Raw genomic sequence first — 18,010 nt, 5'->3', positions numbered from 1 at the left:
TTAACCTTGGACATACATCCTTTCTGCACAGCAAAGATTTTCAAAGCATTCAAATTCCCTTCAGTGTTGCCATTATCCCTGCCTAGTAGGGCTGCCCAATTAGCCTTACCCAAGTGTCAACCACGTTTCTAAATTTAGCTGTGATAGAGATCACACCTACCAAATGGAAACATTAATTTCATCATATGGAACACTACCTGAACTTTTTTTTTTTAAACTGGTCATTGAACATAACTCATTTAAAAAAGGACCAGAGTTAAACAGCTAAAAACATGGTTGCACATTTGTATTCTGAGAGACTGTTGAATAGAGACACAATGGAATGCTCCTTGATTCAGTTATCAAGGTGGGTTTTGTCAACAGTGATGATCAAAAGACATTGAGAGCCATTGACTTAGCAACAGACAAAAACTTCAGCACCCATCCACCCACCACACCCCACCTGAGTGTCTGAGAGACTCAAGTTCAGCAATCCTCAAAGAAGTTGCTATTTCTAAAGAGATAGTCATATGAATTACCTGCTGGCCAAACTGGGAACTGTTGGAATTGTGCCAGACAGAAAGATAACAGACTGCAATTTGAAGACCAACGAGAAGGAAGCTTTCTCTCCAGCAAAGTCCCAGGGACCCTCGGCAGCAGCTTAAGCCTCAAGGCAGAGCACCTCTTCAGCCTTCTGGTACCAGAGAAACATGTTGGAAATTGTGCACTGGGCCCCAGCGAGAACTCCAAGACTTCAACTTTCACCAAGGACATTTTCACCCAGTAACAGAAATCCCTCCATTACGAATTCTACTTTAACCACGACCAACCCCACCACCCCCCCCACCAGTTCTTTCTTCCCTCTGTATCCATTGGTGTGCGTTTCTCTCTTATGCGATGCAACCACACTAGCATATTTTAGTAATTTTAACCAAGTTAGAGTGATAAGGCTGATAAACTTAAATATTTCATGTTTAAACCTAAGAAAACCTGTCTGATTTGTAATTGCAAATGAACCAGACTGCAGTGAGCCAAGGGCTCACTGAGGGGGTAAGCTAAAATCACTTTTAAAAGATAAACCCTGTTACAACCAATCCAGGAAAGGGGCAAGAACATAAGAGCAGGAGTAGGCAATTCAGCCCCTCAAAACTGCTCAGCCATTCAATACGATCATGGTTCAACTCCACTTTCCTGCCAGTTCTCCAAAACCGTTCAACTCTTTACTAATTAAAAATCTGTGTCTATCTCCTCTTTAAATTTACTCAATGTCCCGGCATCCACCGCACTCTGGGGTAGTGAATTCCACAGACTCAGGACGCTTTGAGAGAAGTAATTTCTCCTCATCTAGGTTTTAAATCTGCTACCCCTTATCCTAAAACTATGACCGCTCGTTCTAGATTGCCCCACCAGAGGAAACATCCTCTCTATGTCTACTTTGTCAATCTCCTTAAATACCTCAATTAGATCTCTTCTCATTCTTCTAAACTCTAGAGTGTAAAGGCCTAAACTGCTCAATCTCTCTTCATAAGACAAACCCCTCATCTCTGGAATTAATCTAGTGAACTTCCTCTGAACTGCCTCCAGTGCAACTACCTCCTTTCTCAAGTAAGGGAACCAGAACTGTAAGCAATACTCCAGGTGCTGTTCTCACTAATGTCTTGTACAGTTGCAGCAACACTTCCTCTGCTGTACAAGAAAAATCATTTAGATCTACAAACTGGTCATCCATCCTGTCCTTAATACTAAATGGATCACAAGACATTGAATATCAGGCAAGTTCCTCCATTATCACATTGCCCAATTCTGTTGCCAGACCATTGGTGCACAGTCAGCGAGCAAGTCAGAGGGTAGGATTTTAATCAACTCCCTTCATGTGCAGTTTCCCCTCTTCTCCATCTCCCTCATGTCAAATGGCAAGCTCTATAACACAGCTATCAAGGTGGTGCATTTCTGGAAGTACTATCATGTTACAACCAGGTGAGAAAGGGGTCCAGGGGTTCCCTCTCAGCCTTTGCCTGGTTTGACCATAACAAGGTTTAATTTTTTTTTTTAAAGAAGTGTTTTTAGCTCCCTCTCAGTGAATCCTAGTTCACTGCTCTCCAATTGTAAAGAAATAATACAGTCCTCGAGTTTGACGTAGAGTCTTTGATTGCCGGTAAGTCTTGCCGTTTAGTTGGGGCCCTGTGCATGCTTTAAAACTTGTTTTGATGTAGGAGTCTTTTCTCACGAGGTTTAAGTGACTTCAGTGGATCCGGAGAACAGACACACAACACGAGAGAGGCTCTCTTATTCCAAGTTCAGTTGCAATCTGACCCAAACTGTGCTGTGAGCAGTTCAAACAAAAACCTGGGCCAGCAGATTAATCATGTGACTAGCTGTTTTAACAAACTTCTGTGTTTGTGAATTCTCCATCTCAGCAGACACTTTGGAATGCTGGCTTTCTTACACATTCAATGTCTGGTGACCAAAATCCATTCAGGTTAATTGAATCAGGGAGCCGTTCTATTGTCTCCAAGCACTGTCTCTTAGTATGCAAATGTTTTCCAGCCACTGCTGATCTTTTTAAACAAGTCATTTCTTCACTCCAGCAACAGTTTAAAATCAATGTTCATATGATGAAATTAATATGCCTCATTTGTGGCAGGTGGGGTCTTCCTGACAATAGCAAGACTTTTAAAAGCAAAAAAATCTGTTGAACTAGCTTTATATTTGGTATTGCATATTTAATGCTCAAGTTGCGTGAAACAATGTTTGTTACTTCCCACTTAATTTTAAACAGCTATATTGTACAATAAGCTAATCACTTTATTAAAAACATTTGGGGGGGGGGGGGTGGAGGGGAAGAAGACAATCCTACATAAACTAAAGATAATTCTGCAAGCAAATACACAAATTTGGATTTTTTTTTTCTTAAACTGTTCAAGAAAAGGCAAAAGTAAAAATGTCAATTTAACAGGGATCATTGTGAAATTACATATTTCTGAATAGCCCTGTAGAATGAACAGTGAACCTCCCAGCTTTCAACTGAAGTTTTAAAGTCAAAGTTAGGCACCTTCACAGCTACAGACATACATTCAGTCCTCTCAAACAGAAAATCACAGACAGCTTCTTATCTATTAGCATCTTCCAATTTGGCAGTTTTACTGGATTTACTTTTACAGCAGGCTACAATGTACACCTATCAAACAAGAGCTTTAGAATTTGTTTTAAAATTATAAAAATCTATTCTGAAGCACACACACATACCCTGACTTGAAACTATATCGCTGCTCCTTCACGGTCACTGGGTCAAAATCCATTTACTCTCTCCTGAACAGCACTGTGGGTATACCTGCATTGCACGGACTGCAGCGGTTCGAGGTGACATCTCACCATCACCTTCTCAAAGGCAATAAATGTTGGCTTTGCCAGTGACTCCTACCTCCCATGAAATGAATAAAAAATACATTATAAATTATTGGGTACCGAAGTTGAATGTGCTCTGATCATTAGGTTCATCAAACTCTAGTTATATAGCAAGAGAAGTGGGATTCCAATATTTCTAAAAAAAAAATTTAAACTCACTCAACAAAATGAGAACACAGGCAATGCCTTTTTTAAAAAAAAAATAAGAACTTAAAACTGGCAAATTTGATTATTCCAAGGCATAGGTCTCAGTTTTTTTTTAAATACAGGTTAGGCTTTTGTTATAAGCATTCCCGTTAAATTACAAAATTATACTAAAGAAAAGCATCCTTCAATCCCCTAAACTCATTCCTTCCACAAAATAACCCACTTAGAATGCATTTAAGCTGCTTTTACACTACATCAATTGGGGTGCAAAAGCCATCAGCTCCAACTGTGCAGATGTCTTTTAATTAACAGCAATACCAGAGTAAATTTGACAGTTTTGCTAAAGTGGGTGGTCTTTTTAAAAAAAAAAGTCATTTTAGATTTCAGCTACTAATTGAGATCCTTAGCTGCAGTTCAAGTTTCAACCAGACATTATCCTATTTACAGTGCCAGGCTGCAACTTCAATCCTATGGCTCATAGCATGCACAAAGCATCGTAAGGAAGTGCAAGCCAATTTATCTAAAACAACTTTACTCTAAATTGCAGATAGGTTGAAAATGTATTCAAGGTTCAAAAGACACCAGAGCACTTGCTACATGGATTATTCTTCGTTGAGTGTTAGCATGGCTATGATGGAATTGGTTAAGTAAACTAATTTGTTTTGCAGGTCTCTACTTCTTCTTTGGCCTCCTTGTCTCGAGAGACAATGGGTAAGTGCCTGGAGGTGGTCAGTGGTTTGTGAAGCAGCACCTGGAGTGGCTATAAAGGCCAATTTGAGTGTGACAGACTCTTCCACAGGTGCTGCAGATAAAATTGTCGGGGCTGTTACACAGTTGGCTCTCCCCTTGCGCTTCTGTCTTTTTGCCTGCCAACTGCTAAGTCTCTTCGACTCGCCATTCTTCAGCCCCTCCTTTATGGCTGTACGCCAGCTCAGACGATCAGTGGCAACTGACTCACACGACTTGTGGTCAACGTCACAGGACTTCATGTCGCGTTTGCAGATGTCTTTAAAGCAGAGACTAGGACGGCTGGTGGGTCTGATAACAGTGACGAGCTCGCTGTACAATGTGTCCTGAGGGATCCTGCCATCTTCCATGCGGCTCACATGGCCAAGCCATCTCAAGCGCCGCTGGCTCAGTAGGGTGTATATGCTGGGGATGTTGGCCGCCTCCAGGACTTCTGCGTTGGAGATACAGTCCTGCCACCTGATGCCAAGGATTCTCCGGAGGCAGCGAAGATGGGATGAATTGTGACGTCGCTCTTGGCTGACATACGTTGTCCAGGCCTCGCTGCCGTAGAGCAAGGTACTGAGTGAGGACACAGGCTTGAAACAAACACTCAGACTTTTGTGTTCCATGTCAGTGCACCATTTTCCCACACCCTCTTGACCAGTCTGGACATAGCAGCGGATACCTTTCCCATGCGCTTGTTGATTTCTGCATCGAGAGACAGGTTTCTGGTGATAGTTGAGCCTAGGTAGGTGAACTCTTGAACCACTTCCAGAGCGTGGTCGCCGATATTGATGGATGGAGCATTTCTGATGTCCTGTCCCATGATGTTCATTTTCTTGAGGCTGATCGTTAGGCCAAATTCGTTGAAGGCAGTCGCAATCCTGTCGACGAGTCTCTGCAGACACTCATCTGTGTGGGATGTTAATGCAGCATCGTCAGCAAGAGGAGTTCCCTGATGAGGACCTTCCGTACTTTGGTCTTCGCTCCAAGACGGGCAATGTTGAACAACCTGCCATCTGATCTTGTGTGGAGGAAAATTCCTTCTTCTGAAGACTTGAACGCATGTGAGAGCAGCAGGGAGAAGATGATCCCAAACAGTGTAGGTGCGAGAACACAGCCCTGTTTCACGCCAGTCTGGATAGGAAAGGGGTCTGATGAGGCACCGCTATGCTGAATTGTGCCTTTCATATCGTCATGGAATGAGATGATGATACTTAGCTTTGGCGGACATCCGATCTTTGCTAGTAGTCTGAAGAGAGCACGTCTGCTGACGAGCTCTACTAGTTTAGTATTAAACCATGTGGCACCAAACCAAAGTGCAAGATTTCTCTTTCCAGAATCAGACTGGCTCCCAATTTCAGAGTTACACTAGAACATCAGCATCAATGTAAAGCAGCCTGCTTTAATTTCCCCAAAGGAAAATTCAATAAAAATATTCCCTAATCTTTAAAAAAGTGAATACACTGTGGGGAACTGGCATTCTTAATTATTGGAGCCTGGCCATTTATTTATTACAGATGGCTTTTCTGGGTCCTAACAGCATAGGAATTATTGTGCTTTTATAGGATATATTAAAACAAAAGTGCTGTTATTGGTGAGAGTCTATTCCAAACATCCACAACTGAATGGAACAATTTCTTCTGGTCTCTGGTTTTACTTGAAAACTCTCAATCTTTATCTGGATCCTCTAGTTCTGCGATTAAGATCCAAGCAAAATTTCCTGTTCGTACTTTTGAATGGCCTCAGACTACACTATCACAGCAATCACATCCACCAACAAATCCCCACACAACTCCTCTACCTCTCAAATCAAATTATTCCTGATTCTTCACTCTGTCAATGGTCATTACGGCTCCATCATGTCACCACCTCTTCCACTTTCAAAAGCCCCCTGAAAAATCTTGTTCTTCAAACATATTTTTAGCCACCCCAGGTTTTCCATCTCTTCTGCTCACTATATTTTTGTTTTTAAACCCTTATGCCCTTAAAAAGCATGGAGATTTTTTTTCATCTGCAAGACCGATGGGCAAAATGCAAGTTATTTTGCAAACCTTCCTTACAGCATTCCTTTAAAAGGCAGGAATACACCTGTTTGCTACAAATTTGAAGGAGTGGTTATATTATAGCCAACGCAAAATAATTTCAAAGCAGCTTCTGTTTGACCTCAACGTTCAGGCAAGATTGCTGAATTAATAATGTTAATCACTTGGCTTAGTCTTGCTCTTAAAACACCAGATAGATACAAGAATCATAGAACAAAAGGACTTGGTACCAAAACCAGAGAAAGGTGGAAGTAGCTTGGCAAGGTTCAGAATATAGAACTACATATAACTAAACATACTGAAAACCCTATCCTTATTCCTACATTCTTTGTTTATTGTGACTTAAATCTGAAATACTGCATCACCAAAGCCATATCTTTCTACAAATGCAATATACTGAGGTTTATATAAAAATTAAAATCCATTTTTAAAAAATTACAATAAAAGTGTTTTCTCCAATTTGCAGTTTGGATTTAGTTCCCCACCAACCAATTTTCTCCCCTCATCTCCTGACTCTGAACAGAGATGAGAACAGAAAGAGCCAGAAATACTCAGCAGGTCTGGTAGCATCGGTGGAGAGAGAAACAGCGTTAACGTTTCAGGTCTGCGACTCTTCATCAGAATTCTTAACTGAGATCTTGCTCCACAGGTTCCAGAAGGCCTGCGGTACTCTTCTTGCCTGTAAGCCTAGACAGCAAGTGTCAGCCTACTTAGGTCATCACAGCTGAGCTTGATGCTGTTTTCACCCATTAGCCAAGCATATACATTTTTCAGCAGGGGTCAATGGATAAGATTGAGTGGGAACCTGGCTTATTTATAGCCCTTCCTAGTCCAGAGGCACTGAAAAAAAATTGCAGTGCCCCAAATACTATCCCAATTCAAATCAACTGATGCAGCATAAACCAGGACTGAAATCTGGGACCTTCTAGTCTATGCAATTTTAGTGATACATCTGGTGGTGCCAGATATTTATTCCTGACAAATTTATTGAAATTCCAAATTTAAAAATCAGCCAACTACACTGACTTTACTCACAGACTAGTAATTTTTTTTTTTTAAATGCATGGATTAATAGTTCCCCAGTTATTCCTTTAAACCCATGACAAAAGTTCCATTCATAGTTCAACTCTATCAAGAGTGCAAACAAGATATAAAAAAGCATTTTTTAAAGTTACTAATTTTCTCCTCTTTCTCTCCTTTTAGAGAAACATAGCTGGGAGGGCAAAATAAAATGAATTACATATAGTCATGCAGGCCCCCACCTGCCAAGAATGATGCACATGGGTTTGGTCATATGAACGGCACAGTGGCGCAGTGGTTAGCACCGCAGCCTCACAGCTCCAGCGACCCGGGTTCAATTCTGGGTACTGCCTGTGTGGAGTTTGCAAGTTCTCCCTGTGTCTGCGTGGGTTTCCTCCGGGTGCTCCGGTTTCCTCCCACATGCCAAAGACTTGCAGGTTGATAGGTAAATTGGCCATTAGCAATTGCCCCTAGTATAGGTAGGTGTAGGGAAATATATAGGGACAGGTGGGTATGTGGTAGGAATATGGGAATAGTGTAGGATTAGTATAAGTGGGTGGTTGATGGTCAGCACAGACTCGGTGGGCCGAAGGGCCTGTTTCAGTGCTGTATCTCTAAACTAAACATTGAATTTGAACAGTTGTTGCAGCGCAGAAATGACTTGTTGAACAGATCAACCGTGGGTGGAAAGAACATCTGCATACTTACAGACGTTGCTTGTGTGGACAAAGGACCATTCCTTGACACGTTCAACCCATAATGGATGCTAATCACCAGACAATGAGGGGCGGGGAAGCACATTCCAGGGCCTGCTGGGGTGATACAATCCACAGGGGCCAGGACTGGTTGAACCAGCTGGTCACATGACTAACTGGCTGGTCCAGGGTTTTTGAACTAGCCACAGAGAGTTTGAATTGATAGACTGTTTGCTCCTGGACTGAAGATCTCTCCTGTCTGCTCCCATCTCTTTCCCACAAACCTCTGAATCCACATGAACCCCAAGGGAGAAATGTCTCCTACAGCGAACAAGGTTTAAGAAGAATACTGGGCCCCAACACAAAGCAAGATCTACCTACAATCAAGGACTCTACAGTGAGCTCGAAGAACCGCAACAAAAACTCTTCAGATATTGCCTCAAACATTTCCACTTTATTTCTTTTCTTTTCTGTCTCTATCTGCCGGTGCGTATCGTGTATGCTAGCGTGGGCACGTTGTGTATCCATAGGCATAAACCGAATTAGAGTTAGAGTTTAATAAAGTTCAACCTTTCTTCTTTAAACCTACGAAAACCTGTTTGTGCTGGTTTCTTTGCCTTATAATTAGAAAGCATTGAACAAGGATTCACCAAGGGGGAATGAATGACAGTGTGTTTAAAATTAAACCCAGTTATGGTAAGACCAGGTGAAGGCTGAGAGGGCCCCCTAGACACCTTTCTCACCTAGTCGTATCAATATCGACGCATCAAAAACCTTCAATTGTGGAGCAACTAGAGGTGCATTTCATAAAATTGACCATAACAGATTTTAATTCCTGTCCCAATAATGATGTATTCTGTAGTGGGAACAGAACATGCCTCACATCCCAGTAAAAGTTAGGCTGAATATCTATAAAGGGCAACCAATAAAATATGAAGGATAGGCAATCTTTTCCCTCTCTCGGCTTCAATTATGAATGACTCGGTCATTGTCAGAGTATATTGTTTCTAGTCTATGGATCAACCCCCATCCATGAACTTTAATTCATCCTATAACCCACACCATATTGTACTTGCTCATCAACCCATCCTCACTAACTTGTACTGGTACAATCACCTCCGACTGAACTGAATTTAAAATACTCCTTTCAACAAATTCCTCTACAGCCTTACCGTACCCCAACAACCTCCACCAGCCTTACATCTCCTTCTGTGCATTCCAGTCTTCATTCTCCAGCCCTTTTGGTATTGTTCCCTTCTCCTCCCCCTCACACTTCACCACTGGTAGCAGTGTCTTCAACTATCCAGGCCCCACTCTCTGGAACTCTCTCCCTTGACTGCTCGGTTTATGTCTCCCTTTAAAAAGCACTCACAAAAACTCATCCCCAACCAAGCATGTGGCCAGCTCTCCTAATTCTCCCAGAATGCCAGCAACTCCTCCTTCCTCTGAAGTGTTCTACATTTTAAAAAAAAGGACCATATAAACACAAATAAAAACAGTGTTGGAAATACACAGCAGGTTTGGCAGCATCTGTGGAGAGAGAAGCAGAGTTAACGTTTCAGGTCTGTAACCTTTCATCAGAACTTCTGATGAAAAGGTCACAGACCTGAAACATGAACTCTGCTTCTCTCTCCACAGATGCTGCCAAACCTGCTGTGTATTTCCAGCACCTTATTATTTCAGATTTCCAGCATCCGCAGTATTTTGCCATAAAAATACAAGTTTGAGTTATTCTGTACTTACCATTTAATACTCTATCAAAACATGACCTGAAGTTCATAAACAGACTCCGACTGAAATTCTTATGGATAAAAAAAGAGGATAACTCCACTATTACAATTACCAGGCAATCTTCATCTGCTTTTGAATAGACTTCTTTAAAAAATGTAATTGCTTTACAGATGGAATTAAAGTTAAAGCTTGAAACGAAAATCAAACAAGAAAATGCACTTTTACTGTGACAACTACTGTATTTCCAAAACCAGAATTTCTCCACATATTTTGACAGCAGTACTGAAGGATTTTTACAATCTGGATGCTCACAGGCAAAGAACAAAACTAAAAAAGGATATATATTCACTAAAACTTAGCTGCTTGAAGACTCAGCATTTATTTTCAAGTCCTGATTGCTACTTAACTTTACCAGGATCACCATTTCAGAATTCGGTCAAAGCTCAAGGCAATCCCCACCTGCATTTGTATAGCATCACAGTAATCCTCACTTAATATTAACTGGTAATTACGTAGCATCTTTAACCTAACAAAATGTCCCAAAGCATTTCACAGTTTTTGGGGGTCGGGTTTAGTGGGATTAGAGGTGATGAGCAAGCAGGTAAGTTTCAGGCAGCTTTTGAAAGAAGGGAAGAAATGCAGCAAGATAAAGTTTAGGGAAGAGAACTGCAGAGTAGATTTGAAAGCTCTACCACCACCAGAGGCCAATGCTAGTCTCAGCCAGTAAGAAAATAATATACAGTAGTTCAGATTTAGTATTGTGGAGGGTGTGACCAAGGATTTGAGGTAGTAGAGGTTACAAATCAGAGAGGGAGAGGTTACAGAGGTTGAAGATGACTTAGTAAATTGCTGTTGAATTATCTCAGTAAAATCCTTAGTACAGTTTTAAACTGCAAGAAAGAATTTTTGTGAAAAGGGAGCTGTTTATTTCAATATAAAATGAAGTAAATAAATAATCCTTAACCCCTATCGTTTAATTTAAATAGAGTACAAATAAGTTTGTGTGTCTTTTCCTCATGTCCATGTTATACTCCATACAGCTCACCAACATAAATGCAATCATTTACTAAAGTTAAATTTTGTTACACACAAACAGCTATCCCATGTACGGTGATTAATCAACCATTTACCTTTCTACTACATTTATTTCTGGTTCTAAAATGGCATGAGCTGATGGGGAAAAGCTAAACACTAGCCCTCCTTCAAATGAGACTATTTCATTTTCAATCAGATGACAGAACTCTCACAGCCCAAAAGGGACATCAGTAAAAGAAAAATCTCCATCAGCACAGAGGTCAGAGGAACAGGGACAGAGGAAAGGAGAGTGGGGGGACTGCTATTAAACAATATTAAAACAGCTTGAGATACCTCTTATTTCACAATATTGTACCCAAAACAAATGTTGACAGGAAGTCTAATACTGTGCTATACAGAAGTCACTTGATTCTCAAAGTCCCGTATGCCAAAGACTTGCAGGTTGATAGGTTAATTGGCCATTATAAATTGACCCTAGTATAGGTAGGTGGTAGGGAAATATATAGGGACAGGTGGGGCTGTGATAGGAATACAGGATTAGTGTAGGATTAGTATAAATGGGTGGTTGATGGTCGGCACAGACTCGGTGGGCCGAAGGGCCTGTTTCAGTGCTGTATCTCTAAACTAAACTAAAACTAATGAATGCAAGTTTAACCAATTATTTCCTGCGAGCAAACAAATACTCATTTCAAGTTTATAAATTATTTTCTGGGGAGCATTCCTAACAGGTAAATCTGCTTATTTTAACAATTTTTAAAAAAAAAAAGTCCTTCAACTTCAATTTTTTTTCCCCAGGGCTTTTAGAGTGTTTGGTTTGAATGTTAAAATCTGTTTTAATTTTCACATTTTAAGCATAATTAGTAAGAAATGGGAATTTAATACAAAAACTTTGGCAATAACTAGACAAATGATATCAACTGTTTGACATATTATTCTACGTGGTCTTATCTAAACTTTCACAATGAGGTTCCAAGCTGAAACCACAGGTATATTCCAGAAAATATACTGTGTTGCAGCCCATCTTAAAGAGGAAACGTTGAAATATGTTGCGTACTAGAAATTTATCAACTACATCAGGAAATGTCTTAAACCCAAACATTTAAAGGCCTTTCTGCAACAACTTGAAATAAACTTTACTGTTTGTTTTCTTCAGAACTCACAAAGTATTTGCTTGTACAATCAACCAAAACAACACATGGAAATAGGATCTTGAGTCCCAAGTTTGGTTTCACTTTTTAGTTGTTCCATTTAAAAAGTACACCCAACCATTGGAGTTACATAAAATCTACTGCACAGAAACAGGCCATTCAGCCCATCTGGTCTGTGCTCCACAAATCTCTACTTTTTTTTAAAATAAGAGGGACACATCATTCACTTTTGCATCAAAATAAAACGTTATCTACTCTAACGACAGCCCCTCAGCTCTTATTAAAAAGAAATCCAAGTATTTGCAATAAATACATCAACGTCACTTGAAAAAGACAGTGCACGGGCATCGTCTATTCCAATAAAACATTCTACTTGCTGTCTGTCACATTGACTTTATCTCCAATGTTTGTACAAGTATATAGGTCATTCTCTTGATATAATGGGTGTGATAACAACGGGGGTAGTCATTTAGTAAACAGAATTTAGATTGAAGAGGATTATCAACAAGAAAATGGGGCAATAGTTTTTTTTAAAAACAGCAATTATTAGTCTTAAAAACAGGTAAAACAATTAAATTTATAGGCTGACTATCGGTAACTTCCGCATGCAACCATTAAATTAAACATTTGCAATATATATTGACAGGAATCTGCTTTTTTTTTTCAAAAAAAAAAGTGAAATTATTTAAGTAGTTTATGTCAAGGAAGCCTTTATTTTGTCGTTGTTGTTGTTCAGCTCCTGTACCTGTCCAAAGACCTGCAGCTGCTCCTTCGTGTCTATGCTCCTGCGCCACCGGCGATGGTTTTGGAGCACCGTCCCCGCACGTCGCTCGCTGAAGCCGGCCGCCAGGGTGGAAATCCCTCGGTCCTGCGGGTCGGTAGCCGATCCCCCGCCAAAGTGCAACGTCTGTGAACTGAAGTACGGCCGCCGAGCCATGCCAGAGGCCAGGAGAAGCTGCAGGAGGGCAAAACCCCACCGGACGCTCGCTCCGCCGCCCGCCATTTTAGCCCCGGTTGTGTTCAGTGATGGATTTTTTTTTTTTTCTGACGACAGATTTTATTTCTCTCGCTCGCTCGCTGCCCGCCCCTTTAAGTGCCTGACGCTCGAAGGGAGGGGGGTGGGGGCGGGGAGACAACTGTCAATCAAACAGTTATCCCGCCCTTCGCAGCCTGGGAGCAACGGTCGGAGGTGGCGCGAGGCGGAGGGAGTCAGCTGTCAATCAATGGGTCAGCTGTCAGTCAACCAGCTCGCCGTGCGCCGGTGCCAACGGACGGAGGTGGCGCGAGGCGGGGCGGGGCGGGGCGGGGGCCGTAAATCAGCCAGTCCAGCAGGGAGGCAGCAGGACGAGGGCGGGAGATCGCCTGTCAGGCAGCCAATCAGCGGGGGAGGGGGCGGGGAGTCAGCTGTCCATCAATCAATCAGCTCTCAGCGCTCATGTGCGGACAGTGGATGGAGGTGTCAATCATTCGGCCGCGGGTGCTGTGCCCGGTTCCTCTGAGGGAGCAGCGAACTCTGACGATGGATGTCATGTTCGTCTCCAGCTTTATCCTTTCTGCCACTCTTCCACCAATTTATCTCATCAGTCAGTTTACTGCTCTATCTGGCATCAGGTAGGGCAATACAGCATAGGAGGAGGCCATTCAGCCCTTCGAGCCTGTTCCCCCTTTTAACCTGATAGTGGCTGATCTGCAACCTAACCCCATATACCCACTTTTGTCCCACATCCCTTAATACCTTTGGATAACAAAAATCTATCAATTTCTGACTTAAACTTAGCAATTGACTCAGTATCAAATTCAGATTGTGGAACTCCAAGCTTTTCCCACCCTTTATTTATTTATTTAGAGATACAGCACTGAAACAGGCCCTTCGGCCCACCGAGTCTGTGCTGACCATCAATCACCCATTTATACTAATCCTACATTAATCCCATATTCCCTACCACATCTCCACCTTCCCTCAACCACCTACCTATACTAAGGGCAATTTATAATGGTCAATTTACCTATCAACTTGCAAGTCTTTGGCTGTGGGAGGAAACCAGAGCACCTGGTGAAAACCCATGCGGTCACAGGGAGAACTTGCACACTCCACACAGGCAGTACCCAGAATGGAACCCGGGTCCATGGAGCTGTGAGGCTGCGGTGCTAACCACTGTACCACTGTAGATCTCTCTCTCTCTCTCTTTTTCTCTCTCACTCTGCACAACCATCAGAAATAGTTTCTCCCTATCTGTTCCCCTTAATATATTGAAAACCTACATCAAATCACTCCTCAACCTTCTAAATTCCTGGGAATACAACCCTAGTTTGTGTAAGCTGTCCTCATTATTTAACCTTTGGAGTACAGGTTTCATTCTGGTAAATCTACGCTGCGCTCCCTTAAAGGCCAATATATCCTTCCTGAGGTGTGCTTTCTAGAACTGCTCGTCATCTGACCATTGCACCAGTGCTGCCTCTTTGCAAGACGATTCCAATTTTTACACATAAAGCTGCATCCTAATTTGTACGTTAGTATGTTCGTATTCCTCACTCAATCCAATGCATGCTTATACCACCTGAAGGAGTATGAATGAAATGCAATCAAGAAATATGCTAACAGGGAACTTCCATAAAATGAAATAGGGAAAAATGGATGGGATAGGATAGCATTCATATATGGTGTTCAAACTGGTTACATCAAAAGCCCCTTAAATTGAATAGTTTCATCAGAAAAAATCTGGAGATAACATTTTCTATATGAGGCCAGATAAACTAGACAGACACAGTGGCCTTATTTGTAAGGAGGGTTCCCTTGAGGAGTAGGGAGCCTGGTTTCAATGAATTCATGCAAGTTAAATTGGTGTTGGGAGGAAGGAACCCAGCACGAACCCCCCCCGCCCCCGCCCCATCATCTTAACCCATCACCCGCACTCTTGATGCAAGACGGACTGAGTTAACATTGAAACTATAGTGTTGATCTGGGGTCAGACTGAGTAAGGATGGTCAGTTAGATATTTATGACAATCTGGTAAGTTTCATAGGTTTTTTTCATGGTTTATTGCCAGTTTTATTGATTTCAATTTTGCAACTGACCATTAATACTGAATTCATAACCTTGACATTGGCAGCCTGCGACACTCCCATACCTGATAAAAAAATATATTTTCCAATAGATACAGGACAGCAACTATTTTAGTTTATCCTTAACTTCCAGAATATGTAAGGCCAGTAGTATCATAATTTTCAGTAATCTACATTTGTGACAAGTGGAAGGGATTGCAGACCTGCTGGCAAAGCTGTCTTGTGGTAGAGAAAACCATGGAAAGTTGCCAAATTGAACGCGATAAATCAGGTAATTTGTAGGCTGGCACCAGAACAAATGACCATGAAAGCTGTCAGATTATCACAAAAACACAACTGGCTCATTGATGTCCTTCAGGGATCTCTACACGTGATTCCAGTTCCATCTACATGGTTGACTCTTAAAGCTCCCATTGCAACTAGCAATAGGCAATAAATGCTGCCTTGCCAGTATCACCACAGCCATGAATAATAAAAAAAACTGCTCCACTACAATGTGTTGATACAAATGGACTGAATTACTTATGATGCACCACAGCTGGGAGAATGTTTTAATTAAGAAACCCCAATGGAGTTCCAAGGGCTGCAGTGCAGGATGCAACCAAAGGTGAACAGAGTAAAAGAGAAAGAGTTGAGGTAAATCAACCAGTCGGTTTATATAAGACATTAAATCAAAGCCCTGTCTACCTGATCTGGTGGTGAAGGTGGATGTTAAAGATCACATGGTCTGGCTATCATTCTTTCCTCAGCAACACCACCAAAAATAGATTGACTGGTCATTCATCTCTACCATTTGTGGAATCTTGCTGCATTCAAAGGGCTGCCACATTTGGGAACATACCTAGTTTGTAACTCCCATTTACCCAACTTTTCTCCATAATCCCTTTGATATCTAACAAAAATCTATTAATCTCATTTATGAAATCATCAATTGGCCAGCATTCACTGCCTCACGAGGTTGTTCCAGATTTTCATTATTCAATTTTGCCAATACAGCAGTCAGTGGACTTTAAAATAATTAATTACATGTGATGCAATTTGAGGCATTAAAGAATCACTTGGCACCATTGGTTAGTGATTAGATCATAGAATGGTTCCAACACAGAAGGAGGCAATTTGGCCCATTGTACCTGTCCCAGCTCTCAAGAGCAACTCATCTAGTCCCACTCCCTTGCCTTTTCCCCATAGCTCTGCAAATTATTTCTCTTCAGATACAGCATTACCATCACTCAATCCCCCACTATGAACATTCTGAGGGGTTACCATTGACCAAAAACTAATCTGGACCAACCACATAAATACTGTGGCTACAAGAGCAGGTCAGAGGCTGGGAATTCTGCGGCAAGTAACTCACCTCCTGACTCCCCAAGCTGTCCACAAGTCAGGAGTGTGATGGAATACTTGCCATGTGCCTGGATGAGTGTGGCTCCAACAACACTCAGGAAGCTCGACACCTTCCAGGACAAAGCAGCCCACTTGATTGGCATCCCATACACCACCTTAAACATTCACTCCCTCCACCACCGATGCACAGTGGCAGCAGTGTGTACCATATACAAGCTGCACTGCAGCAACTCATGAAGGCTCCTCCTTTGATAGCACCTTCCGAACCCGCAACCTCTTCCACCTGGAAGGACAAGGGCAGCAGACACGTGGAAACACTACCACCTACAAGTTCCCCTCCAAGACACACACCATCCTGACTTGGAAATGTATCACCGTTCCTTCACTGTCGCTGGATCAAAATCCTGGAACTCCCTCCCTAACAGTACTGTGGGTGTACCCATACCAGATAGACTGCAGCAGTTCAAGAAGGCAGCTCACCACCACCTTCTCAAGGGCAATTAGGGATGGGTAATAAATGCTGGCCGAGCCAGCAACACCCACATCCCATGAAAACAAAAAAGAGATAATTATCCAATTCTCTTTTGAAGGCCTCAATTGAATCTGCCTCTACCACACTCTCAGGCAGTGCATTCCAGATCCTAACCACTTGCTGCATAAAAATGTTTTTCCTCATGCGACCATTGCTTCTTTTGCCAGTCACCTTAAATCAGTGTCCTCTGGTTCTGGATCCTTCCGCCAATGGGAACAGTTTCTCCCTATCTCCTCTTTCCAGACCCCTCATGAGCTTGAACACCTCTATCAAATCTCCTCTTAATCTTTTCTTCTCCAAGGAGAACAGCCCCAGCTTCTCCAACCTATCAATGTAACTGAAGTTTAAAAACTTATCGGTCACAGAAGGAAGGAAGGCCTGAGAGATTAAAAAATTGCAGATTTAAAGTCCTGGGAGAGAATGAGTTAGAGTCATAGTTTCAGAAATAAATTTGAAATTGCAAACAAAAAGGGAGATTGTGATGGAGGGAAATAAAATGGAGATAAAGGAAAGAGATTGAAAAGAAAGTGCTGGAGCCAAGACTCATAACAGGATGAAAGAAGCCTTAAAAGAGAAAGGATTGATGGGTTACAAAAGCTAATTAGGTAAGGCTGCCCCATCAAGGAAACAGTTCAATTCTAATTATTTTAGTGTCACTATACTAATATTATTGCATTGCCATATTTATTTATAATTAACCTTATTCAGTATTTTTATAGCTTTTTTATAATACAGGATAATATTGTTTTAAAAATCCTTGGGGAAGGAGATAAAACAAAACAGTATATTTTTCAATGTTGTGGAAATTTATAATTACAAGCTAATTCCCATGTGGATGATTTATTTTCAACAGAATCACTGAGAGCATCTGCTCCTGGAGATTGTGGTGTTTGGGGCATAAGAGTAACAGGTGCAGCTCTTGTCCCACGTCAGCCAATTCACACTGAGAACAGCTTCTCTCCTCTGCTGGGTTGCTGTGATACCTGCCTGCTTCTATATTTAATTGGTGAGCAACAATTCTAAATTTAGTCAGAGTTAATCTATTGTATCTGTTCATATCTATAGATAAATACGCTTTGAATTCAAATATCAATTAAAAGGCATCCACAATGGCTCAGTTGATAATGAGAGCATGAA

At 41.6% G+C, this 18,010-nt stretch overlaps 1 protein-coding gene across 2 annotated transcripts in view; it reads right to left on the bottom strand.

The window, feature by feature from the left end:
- The window catches only part of sorl1 (sortilin-related receptor, L(DLR class) A repeats containing), a 185,587-nt gene extending 172,597 nt beyond the window's left edge, over positions 1–12,990 (bottom strand). For both annotated transcript variants that reach the window (XM_068054134.1, XM_068054135.1), the window contains exon 1: positions 12,680–12,990. In XM_068054134.1, the coding sequence (XP_067910235.1) occupies positions 12,680–12,937 (258 nt within the window). In that variant the 5' untranslated portion in view covers positions 12,938–12,990. The remainder of the gene's footprint in view (positions 1–12,679) is intronic.
- Between the last annotated feature and the right edge of the window lie 5,020 nt (positions 12,991–18,010).

This window comes from Heterodontus francisci, chromosome 22, assembly GCF_036365525.1.
Source record: "Heterodontus francisci isolate sHetFra1 chromosome 22, sHetFra1.hap1, whole genome shotgun sequence".
NCBI classification, from domain to species: domain Eukaryota; kingdom Metazoa; phylum Chordata; class Chondrichthyes; order Heterodontiformes; family Heterodontidae; genus Heterodontus; species Heterodontus francisci.
The sequence above is the reverse complement of the archived record's forward strand: the minus strand, read 5'-3'. Positions and strand labels throughout refer to the sequence as shown.